The 23,560-nt window shown below is 39.0% G+C and overlaps 1 protein-coding gene across 8 annotated transcripts in view; it reads right to left on the bottom strand.

Moving 5' to 3' along the window:
• Positions 1-2,585: 2,585 nt before the first annotated feature.
• Positions 2,586-23,560, bottom strand: part of ETV1 (ETS variant transcription factor 1) — a 66,622-nt gene continuing 45,647 nt past the window's right edge. For 7 of the 8 annotated variants that reach the window (XM_064506354.1, XM_064506357.1, XM_064506353.1 and 4 more), the window contains 5 exons: positions 17,454-17,520; positions 15,190-15,260; positions 11,901-12,070; positions 7,966-8,067; positions 2,586-5,356 (listed from right to left, as the gene is read on the bottom strand). In XM_064506354.1, coding sequence (XP_064362424.1) covers positions 5,135-5,356; positions 7,966-8,067; positions 11,901-12,070; positions 15,190-15,260; positions 17,454-17,520 — 632 coding nt within the window. In that variant the 3' untranslated portion in view covers positions 2,586-5,134. The remainder of the gene's footprint in view (positions 5,357-7,965; positions 8,068-11,900; positions 12,071-15,189; positions 15,261-17,453; positions 17,521-23,560) is intronic. The other variant, XM_026105058.2, reaches the window with a different exon arrangement.

Genomic DNA, 23,560 nt, shown 5'->3' with positions numbered 1-23,560 from the left:
GGCTCTTGCACTGAGGACCCAGAATAACCTATAATGCAGATTACACAGAAAAAAAAAAAAAACAAAAAAAAAACCCCCAAGGATCTACCTGGTTTTCTGGACTGTGGAAAGAGGTACATAAAGGCATTTCTTCTGAAACAAAACAAATCAAACCTGGCTATTGAATGTACTAGCAAAAGTAAAATCTTTGAAATATCCATGGCTGTAATTACCTTGCTATTGTGTGAGTAAAAAGCACAGACATGGGCAGAAATGCCCACGAAACAGGTAAAAAAAAAGCAGAGACACAGAATTATGGTTTACCAGATCCCAACATTTGATTGAACACCTGCCTCTGAGAGGCAGCTTCCGGCGACCTCAGGTAACATCAGAAAGCTTATTTCCAAAAGAACTTCAGGGTTGAAAGCATGTTTCTGAGGCCAACCCAATGTCAGTTTGTAATAAGGATAATATTGTGGCAGTATTAAAGGCTTGATACATTTCTAAAATTATTCTAAATAATGCTATAGTTGTGAGGAGCATGATGTATGGATACTTTCTCCTTGGAGCTCTTCCTTTGGCAATGTTGGCATCCTCTGCACATAAAAAATAGTTCTTTGGGAAAATATCAACAAGACTCTTCATAGGAATTTTCAAGTATCATAAAACAAGATGGCATGAATGTTCTCTTCCCACAGAAAATAAATTGCTGTTCAAGGGGAAGCCAGTATCTCAACCTCCCTGAAGTAAGTGAAGTTAACTTCATCTTCCTACATAGTCACGAGGCATTTGGAAAGCTGGGAGGCAAGACACAGCACTTCCTAGATGTATTTTTGATTCTTAGGGATTTCACATACATCCTCTGGGTAATTTTGTAGTTTTAAAATGCCTCCAACTCTATAAGGTTCCAATGCTCCAACTCCAACCCCTTCTCTGCCAGAGATTACCACTCCCATTGCAGGACCAACAGAAGATGCACCGCAGTTACCTCTTCCTTAACAGGCCAAGCAGGACCAGGCACATGTACGTGTTCCAGATGCTCCAGTTCTCAGCCTGGTATCTTAGCAAAACACAGGGGACTTTGAACTGGAGTTTCTGAGGCACAGGCACCTGCTCCCAGCTGCTACCTCCTTTCCAAGCAGAATAGCCTCTGATAAAAAAACAGTGAAGAGAACTGAGATATTAATCTCCTAGACTCTCATAGATTGAGTCAAGTAGGATATTTCAAAGCAATTATTCTTAGACTGTAAGACACCACACTAATTAAGACTCTCAAAACATCTTTGAAGTAGACTATTCGGAAAAGTCCTCAGCGCTATTAATGCGGGCACTGAATAAGGCTGTTCATGGGTGCTATTACCTGTAATATGTGAACTGAAGCTAATGCTCTTCAGAGGAGAAAGTACAGCCATTAACAATGCAAAGATTTCCTCATAATCGTTCTTTCGCACACATTATTGACCTATTTCCTGCTATTAAATACATACACACAAAGCAAAAATGTTTGCTAGATAATACTGTCCTGGTTCTGTAAGGATGGACTTGCAGCCTAAAAACAGTCAGATGTTGGGGGGGTAATAAAACTATAAGCACTAAGCCCCAGGAAATCATGCCAGCTACCAGGGAATTCCCCCCAAAAGAAAAGATTTGGCCCTGAGCAAGGGGCTTTTCTCAGGAACTACTGGAGAAAATGTTCCTAAATGTTTTGATATCCCAATTTCTCCTGGTTACCACAGCAGCCAACCATGAAGTCAAGGAGGCAGAATTTGGTCCGACAAGCATGTGAATTCCATGCTTTCCAAGAATGTAACGTTAAAATTTGCAGTACCATTGATGTGCAGAGAAGTTATACACCTTGGCAAGAAAAGGCTTAGGCTCCCTGACATAGAAAGTCTTATCCTTTAAGTAAAATTTGTGAGTTGTACCAAACATATACTTTTAACACGCTGAAATGGATTCTGAGGGGATCTGTCTTTATCTAATTTCACCTCCATTCAGCTACCAGTGCAACTGAACTGAACTGTGTGAGCACCTACAGCTGTAACACAGTACGTTGGTCTTACAGTGAAGCCTCCCAGATTTGTTCCCCAGCAGCACTACTTTGTGCTGCCTGCTGCTATGGGCAGCGAACACATACAGTCCAACTCCATTACAGTTCCTTCTAAATGGGAGGTGAAGCTGCCTTTTCTTCCTGGCTACTGCTGTGGTACAGCTTGAAAATAACAAAACAAAAAGAACCCCCTCCACCCCCACAAAAAAAGGCTAAAGCCCCACATTCAAATTCAGCAGGGTATTAAAATACCCTGTGGAAACCTGCAAGTGTTCCTAGCTGGACTTAGTCTTTCTCTAAGTTTACATACCCCATCCTCCCCTGTCCCTGCTCCCTTTTGTCAGTCAAATACAATGCTTTGGCAACCTAAATCCTGCTTATACCTTGTATATACCTACGTGTGAATTGTACATGCTGCTTTTTTTTTTTTTTTTTTGAATACATTTTGCCGGAAGCCATTCACTGGGAACAGATCATCATCTTCTCTTCCAAAAGAAGAATCTTACTGAAAGGGCCTCTCCAGTCCAAATGGTTAGGAATCCAATACACAACAATCTTGCAGAAATCAGCTGCCAGATTTATTAATCTACCTGAAAACCCCAAACAAACAAACAAAAAAAAAACCCAAACAAACAAAAAAGTGGAATAAAAACAGACTTTAAATAAACCTTTTAGGTACATTTTAAAAAGGGTTAATCGGTTCAGTGAAAGAGTTTTATATCTTCTGCTGAGAGATCATGTAATGTTGGTCTGATTGCTTGTTTTGTTCAGTGAGTCACTACCGTATACAGATATATATATATATATTTCCTCTTAAATATTACACATTTGATGCTTTTTTTTTTTTTTTTTTTTTTTTTTTTTTTTTTTTTTGTCCAACCCCAAATACCCACATCCTGCCACAGGCAGGAGGCGCTCCATACTGACATTAAAGAACCAAAACCAATCCAAAGACTTTTCATCAAAGCATCTTTCATTTGAACCTTATTTCAATGGAAACCACATTTTTTAAAACAATCTTACTCCCACCTTTTCCCTTTCTTTCTTGATAATTCTGCAATTTTAGACTTGCAATTCTGGGTTGATCACTGAAAATTTAAGTGCCACTGAGATGTATAAATATATGACAGAATTTGGTGACATATTAAGGCATATATACACTGCCATAGAATACGTTGCCTTATGATGGATCTAAGTAAATTAAATGCCTGCCCAAATGTTTTTATGTACCTGTGGTTTCTAGTGACCACTACTTTTTTACTTTTGATTAATTGCGTATTAAAATATTCATAGCTTAACTAGTGTCTTAACTGACACAGAATGGAAAATTAACACAGCACCTAGGATTGTCTTTGAAATCCATCCATTATGATGAAAATCATTTTTGTTGTTTCATGGTTATGCATTCATTTTCCTTTAACGCTTGTTTAAATCTCTCTGGGCAAAGAAAGAAAGAATCTAAATGTTGTCCCCTCTCCCTCCCTTCAAACTAGGAAATATTACATTTCAGAAAAGGTGCTCATAAATATTTAAAACTTTTGGGTTTTTTTCATTTTACATACAGAATAATGTGTGGCTTGTGTTCACGATCACCCCTTGCAAAAAAAAAAAAGTTTAAAAAAATAAACAACCCCCCCAAAAAACCAAAACCACCCAAATTTAAATTGTCTTCCAAACATCTCTGATCACATTTACATTTAGTGTCCAAAACAAGTGGGTTGGTAACATCAGTGCCAGCACTACAACGTCATACAGCGACTTCATGGTATTCTTTGACAGTTTGTGTAAGTCTCCGTCCCACCAAAAGTTACAAAAGGTTCCGCAGAGCTTTCCTCAGCAAGCTGAAGCTCACTAGGCATTTGTGGATGCGCATAAAAGCTGCTTATAGCACAGCTATGGCGTAAGCTATTTTCTAAGCAATAAATGGTTCAAGTCATCTATTTTGTCCTGAAATGCTACCTGTAGTTACAGCACTGCTTATAAATGGTCATAGTAAATTCAGCATCAAAGAGAGTATTACAGAAAAAGACAGCAGCAGAAGCATTAGCATTATCTAGTATTTATATATGTTATCAACATAACACAGCAGTAAAAGGTTTAAATGCATATTAATGGGTACCGTGTCTAAAAATTACTAAAGTACCTATTTAGTGTATTGGATATTTTTCTCAAGGAGTGCTTGCTGTGTCTAAACAGCATAATTAGATATGTGACTTAGTACAGTTAATTCCTATTGATTAAATAACTTATTTATGCACCAAAGGAAATGGAAGGATACAAAATGTTTTCTCCCTCCCAGTCATGATCCTGTATTTAATGCTGACATGATCATCAGAAAGCCTACCACATGTAATTACTACCCTCAAGTGGATCTTGAAAGGTCTAAACCATAGTGTGGGCCATATACATATAGCAAGGTGGCACCAGATATAACATGCAACTTTGCAATCTGAGGTCAGGGATTGTGCTACTTAGTCACTGTACTGATGGCCACTCTGCCATTAAATGAGGCCACAGAAAAACAAAAAAAGAGTAAAAAAATAAAAAAGGACAAAACTATCTTGAGATACTTGCTTATTTTTAAAGGCAAGGCGCAAGGTCTGCCACTTCTAGCTTCTAAATTAAACGCTGCGATATATGCTTTGTTCCTCTTTTATAGCTGCAGAAAGACAATTAAGAATGGCAAGAAACAAATGCCCTAGGCATGCTAGGCTGATATCATCAAGTGGTTATTTTGCACAATGAGAATTAACTGTACTACAGATACCCAGAGAAAATGTACAATATCTTATGCTGATATGAAACAAAACAGACATGATATAGTTTTTTTGTACTTAAAACCTGTATGTTCCCTTCCCAAACTTAAGTAAAAAGCAACCCCCCCGCTTTTCCTCCTGTTACACAGAATAACGTTTAGATTCCAACCCTCCCCTTTCAAATAAAGTGCGCTGTCCATGGCAGACCATAGGAGTAATGCAACAGGAAAAGCCCCTTTTAGTGTACTATTTAAAAAACAAACTGAAGTCGATTCAGCTTTCCCCTGGGTCTTGTCAAAGAGGAGAAGCCTAAGGGAGGGGGAAAACATCCCCTTCGCTGCCACTGTTGTTAATAGACATAGCCTTCGTTATAGGGGTGGGTGTTGCAGCAGCCACCGTCCTGCATGTAGACCATGCTCTCATCAAAGTGGGACAGAGGGACAGTGTCCTCCTCATTGATGTGACGCTCCATGTCAGTCTTCAGTAAGGGGCGCTGGTTGTCTGGAAAGGCCATGGAGAAAAGCGCTTCAGGGTCGCAAACAAACTTGTAGACGTATCTTTCTCCAGCGACCTTTGGGTAATGGAGAGGGGAGAGAAAGGCGCAGCAGCGTAAGGCTTCATTCATGGCTTTGCAACTCCAAGCTCAACAAACTTCTGAAGGACTCACCTTCAGTATGCAATTAAGTATCAGGGCACCAGAACTGGTAAGGCAACGATACTAGCAAAGGCAATAGGGACCTGCAGAAGCAGGCTGTGTACGTTTTTGGTTTTGAGGCACGTGATATCCTGTCGGAAGATGGACTAGGTATTCTACTTCCAAACTTTGTTCGTGATCATTTCCTATACTTAACCACAAATGGAACTGTTCTTATTGGAAAATGTAAACAAATTGTCACTACAGTGACAAAATAAAATGACTAAGTCCCACACTCTGTGCACGAACTGGAAAAAAGAATCATGTTGCATGATAGAGATCTGAATTTCACTTTATACAGATTGATTCATACTTACGAATAAAAGCACTTAGTTATACTGCATGCTGATTGTACAGCGCCTGCGCAAGCAAACAAGCAGGCTAATATGTACTTAGGAATTGCTCATGCAAAGCCTGGGGCATTTGGATTTACTTATGGAGGGGCCATTTGTCCAAAGATCCTAAAGTTCTCCTTTACTCAGAAATACCTATAAAAGTCTGTGCTTCATCTACTTAAAAGCAGAAGAGTGACAAAAACAATACAGCATTATTGTTGTATTTGAAAAAACAGTCAATATGGTGTCTTCTCAAGCACCCTGTTCAAAGAATCATGTTAAAAAATACGAACCATGTTGCATGCTTATAATAAATCTAAATTATTTTAATATAAAGATCATACTGTCTGCTTCTTCTACCTCCAGCTGGCATGGCATTAAGAGTGGGTGAATGAAGGCAGCAAAATGTTGCAAACTTAACTCTGTTCTTACGGGTGAAAGCACTCTGAAGCACCTCCTTTTTCAGCTGATTCATCCTACAAATAATGTAAAGTTTTGGTAGAGGCTATATCTGCAGTAGAATTTTTTTTTCCAGTCAAATTAATGTCAGCAAGTTTCACAGACTGGAGTCTGCATTCAGAAACTGGACATTCACATAGCCTATCTGCATCACCTAACTTAAAATAAAAATTGTTTTAAGGGGGAAATATGTGCATATAAATCTTGCAGTAAAGAAACCTGCCACAAATCTAGAACTCCCATTAGATTTTAACGTACACTAACTAGTCAGATAGGATGATCCCAGGGTAAACCTTAAACATGGCTGTGCCAAAGTAAGCAAGCATTCAAACTAGCTTTTAAAGTGTGTGTTAAATATACTTTTGTAGATAAAAAAAAGTAGAAGCTAAACAGGTAGCAAGCTAGCTGTTAGAAGAACCTGTAAACTGTCCATATTAAATGCATATGTGGCTTGGGCAGCATTATCAGCTTTACTGTATTCCTGTCCCCACTTTTGTATGTCATTTCACTCTCTTTGACATTTATTCTTGCCTCTGTGTCACCTTTGAGTTGTGCTGACATAACTGTCTGTGCAGCCATGCTACAACCTGGGACAAGGAACTCATCTGGCCGAAACGTTACACAGCAAAATCAAGTGTTTCTGCCTCTCCTCAACTGGACCCAGTCTCCACACTACTTTACAGAGGACAAATACAGAATTATGTGACTCTCAAAAATGCATGAGGTACTGGGGTGTTAGTAAAAGTACCATAACGCAGTATTAGCCCGAACTGATTGCCAAGTTCACAGCCAGAGAGCAAAAGGGGAGAGCACCACAAAGATCCCCACTTCCGTAACAGGCAACTCTAAACTGAGACTTCACAAAATCTACTAGAAAAGTTACCCAGTAACTTAAGCTGATGGCACTGTTCCATTCAGACCTGGCAAATGGCATGTTTAAACATGTTAGTCATTACAGGGCACAAAACTAATGTGAAAAGATACGGATCAAGTTATATAATACAAGGTGTTCACTATGATCTTTGATCACAACTGATCTAGTAGATGTAGCAAACAGGTCCCTCCTACTGATTTCTCAGTCAATCTAGCACTATACAGCACTATTTAAGAACATATATGTAAATTAGCAAGCCCCAGGGAAGGAACAGGTTGAATACTGTCAGCAAGACCAGACTGTTATACATAAATTATTGTTAAATATTTCTCATAATTCAGCATATTATAAAATATTAAATTCCATTTAAAAATGGTATTATTACAACACTATTGGTAAAATATTCAAGTATTTGGTATTTTAATAGGTATCATTTTTCTCCCCTACCTTGCAGTCATCAAAGTATCCCAGTGCTGGGCAGCTAATTTAGAACTGCAAAACATTATTCATAGTATACCCTACTGTTTGCCTTTCCCAGGTGCCAGGAAGCTCTTTTGGATATTTTTGAATGTTACCTCTTGTCCTAGAGTCATGATGTGCATTGTGTGAACTATCTAAAAACCACAGATATTTTTTACATAGAAAAAAATAACTTGATGCATATACTGGACCTGGCAGGTGAAACACAGACCTTAATGTTTGCCTAAACAGATGAAAAAATCTACCTAAGAAATGCAATTACAAGTACTCCTTGTAATATGACTTATGGATTAACATGCAACGTACCAGTGAAATTTAATACAGAACTAGCTGCTCACCTTTTGCATGATTCCCTTTTCATAATAATAGCGAAGTGATCGGCTAAGTTTATCATAGTTCATAGCTGGCCTATTTTTCTGAATCCCCCAGCGACGTGCCACCTGCCACAAAAATGGATTAGCATTGATTTGTTAAATGCATTTAACAAGCAGATCTTATCATCAGATATTTTACTTGGGTGTGGGAGGTAGAACCCTGCAGTGGAAGGCATAAATAAAAGAGAAAAGGTTGCCCTGACCTGAATTTCCCATGTGCTATCATGACTCTTAATTGGACACACAATCATCCATTAAACATGGAACAGACTTACTCATTTGCAAATGAGATGGAAGGGTTTGGGGTGGGGGCATGTTGAAGAAAACTGGAAAGAAAATAAAACCATGTAAAGAGCCAACAGACAAAAAAATTTAAAAAAATCAAGTTTCATCAGAAAAGTTTCGAGAAAGATGAAAACTTTTCTTTACTTCGATACTCTGTATTCTTGCTTTGTCCTTGCTGTCAGAACACTAAATTATATTAAACACACGTGTATATACACGTGCACACTTAGTTCATGAACTAATACAGACTGAACTTGGAATGACAGTAATGCTGATATTATTAGAAGATATGAGTCAAAAGCCAACTCCCAGTCCTAAATACTACTTTAGCAAAGAAAATGAATTATCTGAGGAGGCAACATAATCACCTGGAGAAGCTATGTGGCAGTACAAAGAATGGGAGAGAAACTATATGGCTGCAGCTGTATAATTCCCCTTAAAAAAATAATAATAAAAAAGGAGTCACAAGCAACTTGTAAAGCCGTTCCATGGAGAACAATATGCCTTCTGCTCTGACTTATGATTTCTACTTGTCTTCATACTTCCTGTTTTATTGCCAGAGGTAGTTCTTGAGAAACAGACTTTTTGTTTAAAGAGCTTAACTGCTTATTCCCCACCCTAAATTATAATCCGTTGTTGGTGACATTACAATTACTTGCTGTAGAAATTATTATCATGTCATTGTAAGAAAAAAAAAACAAGAAAAATTGTAGCTGGTGAACTCTTTAAAGTACATTTGATAAAAATGTTTGTAAGGTACATATGCATACAGCTCTGGAAAAAGAGGAGAGTAGCCAAACAATCTCTCTGTAGACTGTTCTATGAAATTTCCCTATAGGTGTCTGGAGTCTTTTGACACAAGTCACAGATGACATGTGGCATTTGGAATTGAAAGGGACTAAATAACAACAGCAAAAGCCATGACTTTCATCTCCATCTGGACAAAAATTTTTAAAATTTCTTTTAAAAATGTTATTTCCTCTCTGTGGTGCAGCTTTTCAGGCGTATGTAAATTATTATAGGCCTGCTAACTTCAGCTATGTTGGAGCTGCATTGAAGTATACCTCCAAAGCACGTCAATTTACTCCAGCTGTAGATTTGCCCTAGCTACAAAACCTTGATTTGCCTCTTCATCTTTGTAACAAATGCCTACGTCTCTCTTTGTGCACTCCTGCCAAGTTTTTTTCTGCATTAATCAGAGTCCCCCAAATCCCCAATGTGTCAGGTTTACATAATAAATAAATACACAGCAAAGTTAACTGTAACAAAATAGTGAATAAGAATATGCTACATTGCATAATATCTTGACATTCCTAAATAGGCAAGTCCAGAGATGGTTAGTCTAAGTACATGAGTATTCCTATCCCTCATCTGCAGATCATCTGGCAAGTCTCGCTAGGACTACCAAAGGGATTCAGGTCTCTACTCTCCACCCCACATTCCTGCTGAAGCCTGCTGGCCTGGTAACAAGGCAGCAAAAGCAGACCTATGCCCAAATCTGAGCCTCCGGAGTTCACAGTTGCCTGTATGAACACAAGCCTACTTTCTCAATGAGCTATGGTGCCTGAGAACCTGATACATATTAGTGTCTGCTGTCAGCCTTTCTACAGGGACATGAGCCTCCCAGAAAGGCATGGCATGGAAGACACCCTGACCTGCCACAGCTGAACCAACAAGCTCTTTGGCTTCCTTTCAGTTTACACTTAGCAACCAACAGGAGTGTGTGACTTCCCATAGGCTATTCTTATTTTAATTGACAGCTTCTTTCAGATCCATGATGCTCATCTGAAAACAGCTTAGACTCCTTTGTACTCACTATCAGCACACAGGAGTGAGCAAGTGTCCAGCTGTCTGCCTCTCAGACACAGAGGTGCTCAAAAACACAGCGCAACTGCTGCACAGTCAGGCAAGAAGGTGACCTGCTTAGCTTGAATCAGAATATTCCATTTTCCAGGGAATTATGAAACAGAGAAATCTTAAGCCTTTGTTTTGTTACTTTTTTAACTAATAAAATTTATAAAGTTTTTGCACCATCTGCTGGGAATCGTATTTTCATAAAACTCTTTAAATCTTGAAAAACTTTGGACATACCTTAAAGACAAAATAAAACCAAGAAGGGAAAGAAACACTAAAGGTGTGGGGGGGAATGAATCATATATTCACCCAAAAAATAATCAAAGAAAAGTCTGTCCAGAGACTTCACTCTGCTCTGGGCCAGGCCACATCACTAAGAAGACTACATTCAGTGAAACTTATTAGTACCTCAGCAAAACCTAAAGCTTGCTAAGGCTTAAAGACTTGCCAGCAAAGTTTCGATATCAAATGGACCACGACTGTGGTCAAATCCTCAGCTGCAGGATGCCAGAATGTGCTACTGTGAATATTGCTAATACGGGGACTCTCTGATGGACCAGAGCCAGCACACTAGTCCCCACGGCAACCTGCCCCTAAGCAAGACCAAGTCAAGAGGAAAAAGGACATCAGTACTGTCTGCCATCCCAAGCTACTGTAGCATCCCCTTAGGGCTGTTGGCAGCTGATGTAACTTTAAGCAATCTGAAAGCTTTCTTACATTATGCCAACAGATGGAGGGCAAACAGCAGAAATAGCTGGTGGAACACAGAAGTAGTCTTACACCCCCTGAACCATCCTACTTAGCTGTAACTGGGAGTAGATCCTGACAGAAAATTTGCTGTGGTCTCTTCTGTTACCCAACTCCTCCCAAGGGGCAAAATCATAAACCAAAATGATACCACTTTTTGACAAGTCTAATCAAAACATCCACATCAGTATTTAAAATAGAATACAGGCACACCACATTTTATAACAGCTTCCATTCGTGCTTAGAATCTATGATAGATTAAGGGTGATTTAAATGTTATCTAGTCCAAAAAAAGTCTACTTAATAAAATGTTCAATTTATTCTTGTTTATTGCACAAGCAAGCTAAGTTACGGTTCAGCAAATATTTATGAATACAGGTAACTTTACCTACCCATGACACCTTCATGGTTCAGGGGAGCTGCACATGCGCATGAGTGTTTGCAGAATGAGGATCTAAGTGTGCACTAAGCAACCTAACGGTATAGATAGGCAGGAAGACTCTAAAAAGAGTTGTTTCATTTAAATTTTATGGGATTTGACAGGCTGATTTTCTTAAACTCCTTTTCGATTCATATCAGACTCTGGGTCTTTCATTGTAGAGCTGAGAAGTTCAAAGTTCCCACATCGTCACGCTGAAGAATATTTGGTGCTAAAAGACTATTCAGGGACAAATTTCAAAAGAGCATGGAACAGTAACATGGAACAGTAACAGTATCATTTACCGTGTGAAGCTGTTCTGAAAATCTGGGCCCCAAGAGTAACGCTGAGTATCTGGACCTCTGGCACGTGTAGTATTATTACTATTACTCGTACAATTAGGAAATCAAGACCATGCTTAATGCATCTCTATCTTAACTGAAACAGCACTTCCCTTATCAGTCCTTTCCATCATCTTTCTAAAGTACTACTGAAGCAAAATATTGAAGGAAAACACTGGCTAACTCCAAAGGAGCCCTGTTTAATTTGCAGGACACCTCGGTGGATGCTGGGGCATTCTGTCCGCCCAACCCACCTCTTCCGGCTCGATCAGCTTGAATTCCATGCCTCGGCCAGTCCAGGCGATGAAGTGGGAGTTTGACGGGTCATCCAGAAGGGCTACTAAGAACTGCCACAGTTGAAGCGAACCTCGCCGTTGATACGTGGGTCCCTCACGGTACATTCCCGGCTCCTGTTTGACGTCACCTACGCAGACACACGGACACAGACACACACACACACACACAGAATAACAATAACGTGCATTGGCACTCAGTTTGTAAGGGAAACTGCTAAAGCAATCATTAGAGTTAAGAAAATTGATGGAAAGAATTCTTACTTCCCAATGGGTCTGTAAATGCCACATTCCCATTCTGCTATTAATTGTATATACTCTTACTGTAATGCATTCATAAACTAAAAAGGACCTAAATTCAGTCACATTTTATGGCAGTCTCCCTAAGCCTATCCCCATCTACCCCTGACACATGCAAATCTCACTTGCAAACCATTTTGCAATATCCTCTATCTAAAAGAGCATGAACTATTTTTGTAAGCAACTCTGATGTCTGAAGAACTGCGTATGTATACAATTCTTCGCACAAGCCCCAGTTTTGGAAATGTAATGTATGCTTCATAAAGCTACAAAACCCTATTGAGTGAAAATTCTTTTGCATGCAAATTCTTCTAAGGAAAATTTGACAAAGTATTTGACTTGGACTTAAACAGCATGTGCTTTATGTATAGGTATGCAAATCCTGCAGATATGCGAGTTCCTCTGTGGCATACTGGACTTGCATGCAAGCACACATTACATTTACTCATATCTACATATTAGATTAGCGTTTCCCCCAAAGAGCAGTAAGTTAATTTTTCTAAAATTTCAAATCCACAGGAAGCTATTAAAAAACAACAATAACAACACTCTGCTAACTGTTCCACAAACTGCCAGTGAAAAACTGTCCTGCTTCATCCATACTGTGTCTCTGTTGTTTTTAAATCTTACTCATAGTGAAAAACTCATGGAAACGACGATAGCTGAAAGGTCTGATGCTAAAGCAGAGATTTTTTTTTCCTGCAAATGATGACAGCAATCCTTGATACACTGGTAAAACTCCTCACTTCAACTATCAGAACAGCAGTCCTTGCCAATAAGCAGCATGACCTGTTTAATGCTGAAAGCGAGGACTTTACATTCAACCACAGCATTAGGATGCTCTGATGGCCATTATGGAGTGGCTCCGTGTAGCGAAAGTAAGAATAATAATATTAAAAATGGAGCACTTCCTTTTGTAATCAGGAAAGAAAACTGAGTCAATAGCTGTGGAAAACAAATAAATCAACACAAGGCTTTTTGTTTCTGTGAGTTCAAGTTCCAGGTCTGAAAGGCCTTCTTTTTCAAGGACAGGATGATTCTTTTAATGATAGCCGAGCAATGTGCAAATAGCAAGTGCGGTATTAGAGAGGATCAGATTCTTAGCCTGCGCCAATCTTTGATTTCAACCGAAGCAGCTGAGAATCTTGTTCTGAAACATCAAGTCTAGTCCTGGGCTTATCCCGCTTTTGCTTTACTGGTCAAAACATAATGACACGTCTATCATCTTTCCTCAAAACTCATCATGCTGCAAGTATAAACATACACACTTGTATCACAACATCAACTTCCGAAGTACAAGGTGTTGTCTCAATAGACAGCCATACCAGCTAAAAGCAGACTGCTTGCTTTGCAAGCACACAAATACTTCCAAAGATTATTATTATATTTATTTGTATTTCTTTTCAATTTTCCTTACCTTCCTTGTACAAGAGGGGAAAAAAAAGGATTTTTGAGAACAACAGAAACAAATATTACTCCTGAAGAGTTTTAACTTTGTATAGTACAGGGCCTGATCCTGTTCCATAAATGTAAATAGGAATTTGCCACTGATACTGAAAACAGGTCAGGCACACAAATTATCTTTTCGGATGAGGTGGGAGGGGAGGGGAATGCTGAACTGACATAATACATGGGGGTGTGTGTATGTGTATATACATATGTATATGTGTATATATAAATATAAAAGCATATATTTCGAGGTACGCCACGGTATAAAGCAGACTTTCAGTAAATCACCCTTTCACTGAATGTGTCAATCCTGTGACAATGCAATGCTAAGTTTAACAGTCTTCAGCGTTAGGTATAATACTTTTTAAATCCTCTGTTTATTTTTTGCTATTCCTCACCAGCCCTGAAATGCATGTGATACCTCAGTGTGAAGAATGTGTAATTCTCTAAGTTCATTTCATTTTAGAGTCTCCCATTCTTCAGCAAACACAACAAATGCTGCTAGACACAGTAGTATTGTATTCCATATAAGTGATTCTCAGGAAAAAAACAAAATAAAACAAAATGGGAAAAATCCTCTGAAGTTCTGCAGCTGTATTTTTAGCTATGGTCAGAGAGCTGTTCACAAATTCATCAGGAGGATATCTAATCTTTCCTACTAAAATAAACAAAGCTGGACATACATACACTAACGCAAACAAGCCACTATAGCAAATTTAAATACTCGGTCTCCAAATGACTTCCCAAAGTTTTAGACTAACAGAGGCACTGGCACAGAATATTGCATCCATCTACTTTGATTATAATGAAATAAATCTGAAATCAACTGAATTACACCAGGAAACTGTTTTTACATCAGTGTAACTGAGGATAATTTGGGGCATTAATTTTACTTGACCCCAGAATCCCTCTTAAAACATGACTGTTATGATGGGTAGTGCTGTGAAAAGGTCATTGATTTGTTATCAGCCCCATTGAAAAATAAACCACTAGTACAACATTTAATCTAGCACAAATACACTTATACATACACAAAAATGCCCTGCACACTTACTGTCCAAAATTCATCTCTTCACAGACAATGAGACAAGAGGCTTAGTCCTCAGTAAAACCCAAATTGCTGCTTTCTCCTCTGCTTTGTTAATTTTAAGGGGAGCTTTCATCAAATCACTAACAGAAAGTTATATATGATCAACAGTGCAATGGAAATCCTCCTATTAATTCTCGACATTACAAGAACTGAGCTCCTCTGTCACAACTCTGGATGCAGGATCTTTCACTGGCAAAAGCAGAATGACATCTTACTGAAAAGGAGACTTTAGTTTCAAGAGACAAAGGTCAGCTTTGGTTGGGCGCACAGCAAATGGTGTGTTGAGGAATCCTAAATTGGCATGTTACCAACCTTTTTTGATCAGCAGAGAAAAGTCCCTCATCTCTTCCTTTTTCAACTCCCAACACAAGGGGGGAAAAAAACCCAAAAAAGCAGAGGTGTCATACATACCATCAAACTTCTCTGGAACAACACAAGTGTCGTCATAAAATTGTCTAGGTCCCTTTTCATACATACAACCTGTAAGTCAAAGAGAGAGAGGTGTTTATTTAAAAGATGCAGGAATAAAGAAGAGATCATAGACTTAATGCCAGAGGGAACACTAAGGCATACAGGAATCCAATTGTTATCCCATATCCTTTACATACCACCCACCCACAACATGTTGGGCTCAATACTGGGATGTTTAATTGAAGTGTGCATTCCCAAAAGACAGCTAATCTCCACCTGCAAAAATGAAAAAGTGTCCATTTTTCTCCATGTTTTATTCCAAAATATTTGTCTCATCTCCTAGTTGAATTAGTGTGGCTTCAGCTTTTAGCCATTACTTTAATGTTCTGGTTAACCAGAACTGCACTGTGTGGCAGCATCAGCCTCGCTACCACTACTTCGCACAGGCACAGCACAGGGTACATCATTCCCTGTCTCCTCCTGCCTTCCCATGACCCTCCATTTAATCATGCATATATTACCAAACCTCTTTTTGCCTTATGGTTGCAATGTTTAGTTGGAGTATTTTTCCCCACTGTGAAGCCTAGGTGGAGTAGCCCCTTCTCACAGTCATTTTTTCCAATATATTCTTTTCTGATTCCATTGGCCTGGTCTACATTCAGCATATTAAAAACACATTTTGTTTAATGTGTCCAGATTACCAAACAATTCAAATAGCTTTGTGCAACTGCCCTGTCCTGCCCGTTATTTACCACTCTGCCTATCTTCGTGCCATAAAGTTATCAGTTAACTTACTTCCACAACATTACTGAAAAGGTTGAATAGCAACAGTCCTGATATCAATTCCTACAGAACTGTAATAGAAACAATCCATTCAATGATTGTCCAGTGACAGCCACTTTTAGATTTGTCAGTTAGCCAGATCTTAATGTATTTAATGTGTACTTTATTGATATTGCATAGTGCTAACTTCTTAATCAGAAAGTAATGCAGTGGTAAGACAAATGCCATAAAAAGTCTAACTATATCATACAGAGACAAGTATCTTTATCAATCAAACTTTTAATCTCAACAAAGAATGAAATCAGATTTGTTTGACATGACCTTTACTCCATGAAGTCATGTTGACTGATGTCCAAATACAGAATACAAATATTTATTGAACATCATTGCTTTTTCCTACGTCATTCATAACAATTTTACCACCTCCAAGCATTTATGGCTGTATAACATTGCTAAGACTGTTTTTCCCCTATCTATGCTGTGAATAAAGCTCAAATTTGTTACCTTAGCCCTACAGCTTGTGCATTTTTCCCTGATGTCTTTTAGTTCCCTTATCAAGCTTCTATACTTGATATAATTTCATATATGGAGACGGTTATACACTTCCATCTCCTGTCTCGCCCTCCTTGTTATGTATTACCTTCTGTTTCTATTTTCTGCCTTTACTCCACTTCAGAAGTAGGTGGGCTTTTAGCCAAATTTGTTATCTTTTCAGTTGTGTCTTGATTATTGAATGAAGTCCTATTAAAAGGGCTTTTATTCATACATCTGTCTGAACTCCCATCAATTTCATACACAATTCTCCTCAGGTTTGCAAAATTAGCCCTTTGGAGGAAAAACATATTAACAAATTCATAACAAAAAGATTGTATACTGACTAAAAAGATACATTAAAGCACGAGACTGGAAGGCAGAACCTATCTTTCAGTGGTCATTTTTTTCTAGTTGTGTTGGCAGTCTTATTTGGAATATGTATAAAGTGCTACTGAAGTAAATAAGAGTTTTGCTGTATATTAAATGCCTGTGCAACTGGGGCCTAAGAAGAACCAAAACACTGAGAAAAAAAAAAACTCATGAACCAAAGGGAAAGCCAAAAACATTCACTGAAAACCTTTTAAAGTATCAAATTGATTATTTAACATTTAACTGAGCCTGTCACACCAATAGCCTGGAACATATCATTTTAACAGACTGGGTAAGATGGACAAATTTATAAGCGTCTCTTCCTTTCAATAGCTGGAGGCCTTGAAAAGCAGAATGAGTAAATTCATAATAAAGTTGCTTCTGTCATAATCAACCTGTGGCACTAGAAGAAGCTACAAGAGATTAGTGCATCAAAAACTCAGGGCTGGGAAGGGAAAGAAAGATGATGGAGTTTTCTCAGCAGCACACTTAAACCAGTGAACCCCAAATCCCTCCCGGCTTTTTAAATTTTTTAAGTTTCTCTTGTACAAAAGTGATACATAATAGAAAACTTAACTTCTGTTCTGTTTGGGTGAGCCAGGAAGCCTTCTTGCCTCATGTAAATGGAATGGCAGCTAGGCACTTCTGAAAGGAGAAGACGACAACGCTAGTCAAAAGACCGTCCGGAATTAAAAGTGTGCAGGTTATCAATGAGACAGGCTGCAGACAGAGAAGTAGCAAAAAGGATGCAAGCTACAGCAAGGTGGGACCTGTCAACACACAGTTACCATTTCAGAGCAGCATGCACAAGGCATGGCAAAAAAGAAAATCAGAAAGTGAGGATGACTGAGCCCATCTAACGTAGGCACTTGGACTCAAACCCCTATTGCAATCACCCTTGCTAAAAGCTGCCTCCCGTGATTTAAAGCCATTCACAGATCAAAATCCACACGAGACAGTATTAATATTTTAAACCCTGTGCTTGTGTATCCATCTTGATAACTCACTTGACATAACATTTTTAATCAGTAACACAGAAAAGCCTGCCAATCACACTAGAAACTTACAAACTCTGCAAAGTATGGTATTATTAATACAAGGAACGTCAAGGTGAATCTAGAGCAAGTTTTGCTTTCTGGATTCTCGTTAAGGATCTGAAAGGTTAAAGAAATTGTCTGCAATTCCTAAGCATTTAGACTGGTTAGGGAATTCAGATGCATCAGTTCGACCCTCCACCTGCACACCAATCCCCTCCTGCCACAAATCCCTAAAAAGTTAGTGTGCACACTCAAAGTAATACAAATGTTTATTTGCTATTCCCCACCTCAAGAACGCAAGAAGAGTGAGAAAAAACAAACTAATGAAAATGGTATTCTTTGAACGTCTATATTTTTCCTCTGTCTCTTACTCTTTCTCCAAGTAGCCACATCCTGCTCACAGGGATTTACAAACAGAAATACACCATAAATGTTTGCCCTTCTCGACCATGTTTAACCGACTTCTTGGATATCAAAAGTCTTGCTTAACAAAGTCTACTTGATCTTGTGATAAACTCCTACCCTAAACTATGCGCTCTGTTACCAGTAACTTGTAACTCTGTAAGAGATGCAAACAGAGGTCAAAAGAGCAGACATTATTTTTCCAACGCTGCCAACAAACTCTTTCAGAACGTAATTCTAAATTTCACTGTTCACTGACTAGCGATGAGTATCAAAGATTTGGCAGGATAAGAAAATGAGGTTTTACACTGACTTCACAGAACAAGTAAAACACGGGGCGGTAATAATAGTTTCCTCTGCGAGTCCGAGGTCTCCCTTGCACATCCGTGCAGTGCTTCTCATTACCTCTTACCCGGAGGCAGCGCTCCGCACCTGCCTCCTCAGGCCCCTGGCATTTCAAACACCTCAGTCACAACTGAGCAATCTGAGCAATCACAGGAATCAGCGATCCAGCGATCACACGAGTCAAGTAGAGTTTTGTAGGCTACAATTAGTGGTTCACCTACAAAGAATCACTCATGTTACCAAGCAGATTGAATTTTAAAGAGAATGGAAAAATCTACGTAAAAAAGAGGAAGTCTGAGACCTGAAACAGATGCTATTTTCTATTTTAGGTAAAAATTCACTAGTATTGGCAATGAGACCTTTTTTTGACTCATGAACTCCACTCTTGCAAAATGATACAACAGAGTATAAGGAATAAAGAATTATGCACCTATCCAAAAAGTTCAGGTTTTAGCCAGTTTGGGGTTTCATCTCCTATGCTCCTGTTAATTATAATTAACATCTGAAGTCTTTTTGAGATGAGCATTGTTTGTACCGGCATTACTTAATCTTTTGGTTAGCTTGTGTTTAAACAGTCCACAGAGGATGGAAAAATATAGCAAGGAAGAGTTTATTTCTCGTAAAGTAACTAGAGTCTTGTTATCCTAAAGTGCTATCGGTTAATTTATGACTATCAGAGTGGGTCAGACTCTAATCAAATTGTAGAAACATTTCCAAAGTGATTATTCAATCAAATGACTAACATGGTTAATTAGGAGCCATAAACATTGCTCTGAAGTTCATCAAAGTAATGACTTGCCCAGAAAAATTACTGCTAATTAAATTGCCTGCTGCTTTCATTTCTACCTTATCTAATAAAAAGTCCAACCAATGAAATTTAGCATTGCAGTTTTAAATTGTACTAAATGCTTGACTAAGACCCAGAAGTATTTTTACTAGCTAAGCGGAGCTACTTCAAAAGAAAACATTTTAGTGCAGAAATTACAGAGCAATTATATGTTTTCTTCTCCTTAAAGTATTGTTTCAAGAAGACAAATAAGAGAGAACTAGGAAGTAGGCATAAAACAATTCTAGGGCAGGCTTCAAGTGTTTGAGGTGACTGGTGCTATTGCCTTTTAACAAATTTCAGTGTCTAAAAAGCATGCCTGGATTTAGGCTACACAACATGCTCATTCCATACTCTTAATGAAGTATTTCACAATGCAAAGTTACATCACCTCAAGAATAGCAGAGTCATTTTTTTTTAATAAAAAGTATGGAGGCATAAAAAATGCTGCTATTAATTCAGAATACTTCGAGGTTGTTCGCACTGCTTCTCTTGCTAACAGCAGGATAGCAGTCATCTTAAAACAGGGAATCTGGACCTATTTCATGTTGTTCTGAAACCATTTTTTTCCAGTAGGTTCTTTTTTTTTTTAATTATATATAATCTACACACTGCAGAAATGCCTCCTCATCTGGGAATGTCAAGGAGGAACTACTAGAAATATGCTTTGCTATGCCTTAATCAAAATACAACAAAGTACAAAAAGCCCAAATAGACTTTCTCAGGAGAAGAAAAAATCTGCTGCTGAATTTAGCAGGCATGGGTTCTAGGGTTTTATTGTCAAATAAGACATTTGAGTAGGCCCTTGCTAAGGAAGTATTTCATATTCAGTTATCGTACCAGAATTTAAAGGGCTGGGTAATAACTCCAAGTGATTAAGGAATCCTTATTGCTCTGCTCAGATTGCAATTTAGAGATAAGGAACAGGTTACCAACCCACAATCACACCCTGCAAAGCAACAGACCTAGTTTCAGCTTCACAGTCACTGCCCAGGTACACAGGGAAGATTAAGCTTCTCTGTGCAAGCGGACTTTCTTTCCCCGAATAAAGCAGAGCAGAGGAGAAACTGGAAACCCAAACGGGGATTTATTCTTGGGGCTGCTCCTGGGATTCTGAAGTTACACGGCCTTCCTAACTAAAGGCAAGTTGCTAAGTTACACTGTAACTCTGAATTACTTTTCAGTTCATGTTATCAAGGCCATCATAAGATGTGGAGGCCCACAGCACTGCCCATGTGCATGTGACAGAACATATTGTGATACAGAGGTATTATATTACGCACACGCACATGCAGAAAGGGAGAGAGAGGAAGGCTTAAAAGACACGTATGATCTGAAAGAGGATGGGTGGGAAAAGTTTAGCTATCTGCCTGGCTTTGAACTCAGAGTGGCAGCTTACGTCTGCAGTATGGCACACTGGCAACCGTCATGTGCACCGAGCCTGCAAACGAGTCACGCAAATTGACCAAACCTCCCAACCCGCACACACAACTTGTTTCCTTCCCTCTAGGCATAAAATAAAGTGATGCCACCAAAACTGGAACCACGTCCCTACTTGCTCACCTCATTCTCAGATCTGCACGCTATGAGCAGTTCAGCCATATTAACAACAGGGGCAGGTTCCTAAAACTTTGGAGGGACTCCGTTGGCCAGGGACACAGACAATACTGTATTTTAAGCTCTTCAATTGTCCTTTTGGTCTCAACAGTAAATGCAGAGGCTTCGGTTCCAATTTCAGTGATTAAAAGCTGGTATATCTGTATGAATAGGCTGAAATGTGCTCTGCCACTTCTCTCCCCTAGGCAAGACAGCGCATGTGCAGATTATTTCCTTTGTGTTACAGGGCCCAGAGGGGAGGATAAAACCCCCTGAGGGAGCTGGGACCAATCAACCTCCCAGGTACCGAACACATATAGCAACACATGTATGCCAGTCCCCTCATCGGTACCACGCCGGGCTTTGCAAAGCACCTTCTTGTGCAATGCAAGCGTTTCCCTGCTACATGGAGAGACAGTTGGAGCAGCAGTTGGAGCGGCAGGAGAGATTTTTGCTTAGTACAGAGACAAAGGTGGCTTTTTTATAATGAAATGTTCAAGTTGGAACATACTATACTTTTGGCCTCAAACTTAGTAACATTACAATCACTCTGCAAAGAACTTTTTTGTTCTCGAACTTCCAAGCATCGCTTCATCCACCACTGAAGCACATTTAGCTTCACGGTGGAAAGCAGCTGTTTAACCCCACTGGGAAGCTCTGGCCAGCTCAACAGTGGAAAAGCAATACTGAAATCACTGGAAAACAGGAATTTTTAGATAAGACAGTTGTTCAAACTAGATCACTGCAAGTAGCTAAGGTGGCAGCAGGCACCCCTAAGGAAAACGAATGATGTGTGTTTTGCAGGGAGACGTATCAAATGATACCTTTTGATCATGAAATCTGTAATTTTGTAAACCTGTAGAATACATTTAGATTAAAAATCATGTATCTCTATATACCAAGACATTTAGGTAGAAATACTGGAAATAATGACATAATCTTCCTATATAGGAATTGCTTGTGTATATTCACAACTCAAATGCTGGTGGGTCAAGTTTTAGTTAACCCTTTAAAAGCTCTATCTGCACAGAATCTATGCAACAACAACAGAGTCCTACAAATTGGAAAATCCTGACAATACAAAAGTCAACATTAATTTTTCATTAGCAAGGCCAGCATGTAAAATGTGGATGCATTTAAGTTACATAGGTCAACATCACGCCACTATCTTCTCTAAAAATCAGTCTAAAAATTAAGCATTCTTTTCCCAAATCATTATGTAGTTTAAAAACATTCAGCATGAAAGGTTTTGGTCTCCATTTTCCCAGACACTAATCTTCATACTGGCAATTAGAAAAACATTATGCCATGTACAAGTTTGTGCACAAATAGACACAAATACATCCCCTCTAAAAAAAAAAAAAAAAAGAATTAAAATATTTTAAAGTAATTTCATTACTTTGATTTCAATTATCTTTATAAATTTAATATAAGTTTAATTCCTCACATTTCACTTGACAAAATCTACCAGGGAAAACTAGATTTGGCCCCTGCAGCTCACATCTAAGTGAAATTATTACATGTGCGCGCACACACACACACACACACAGAGAAAGAAAACCTTAAGCAAACAACTTCCTTTCCACAACTTTGGTTTTTAGATCTATGACAACATCTAATGCATTTTCTGAGACCAGATGTCAACAGCCTGTCTAGGCGATGTGTAACTTTTTATACAGCAGAGCAGGAAAACAAAGGCTCATACATTCAGTCCCGAATTGAAATCCCACATGGAACTGACCTTTCTAGCATATTTTAAAATCATGTATTTACTTTTATTAACCTTAGTAACTCTAAAATGCATTTTAAGCATCGTTTCCCTTTGAATTCAATGAAACACGGGAATCTTTTCTCTCCCCCTCTCTCCTTTTGTTGGTAATCTTACAGCAAAAATGTCTGTGTTGCTTTTTCTCCCCCGCCCCATCCCCTGCCTGTAAAATCGAAGTTGGACAAACACTGCACGGCTGAAGTGACATATTTGAATGGAATTCAGACCAACCAGTTCCTGTTTATGTTTCTGATTTGAGAATGTAGCCTTCTCATTCACTATACATTAGAAACACACCAAGGCCATAAACGGTGTCAGGTTACAGGCAGGCCGGGCCAAGCGGCATTAATCATTACTTTAAGGCAACTGGCAAAAGCAGCAGCTGAGGGAACACTACACCCTTCAGCTCCGCGTAAATGGACATTCCAGGGTTTGGGCTTTTCTCCCCCCTCCCCCCCCCCCCCCCCCCAGCATCCATTTTATGAATGAAACTTCAGGCTGCACAGAGTCCATTCATATAAAAGCTATGCTCGCAGGGCTCGGTCTCCCGGGATCAATCGGTCTTGGGTAAGGCTGATGTGATTGGTTTAAGGCAGGCTTCAGCCTTCCATTACTGATTTAAAATGCAGCCTGTGTCCATTTGACCTGCGTTAATGCACAAAGAGTAAATCCAGACTGTGCTCTCAATCCTCAAATCAAATCATTAGCCAG

This window comes from Dromaius novaehollandiae, chromosome 2 (assembly GCF_036370855.1).
Source record: "Dromaius novaehollandiae isolate bDroNov1 chromosome 2, bDroNov1.hap1, whole genome shotgun sequence".
Taxonomy (NCBI): Eukaryota; Metazoa; Chordata; class Aves; order Casuariiformes; family Dromaiidae; genus Dromaius; species Dromaius novaehollandiae.
The sequence above is the reverse complement of the archived record's forward strand: the minus strand, read 5'-3'. Positions and strand labels throughout refer to the sequence as shown.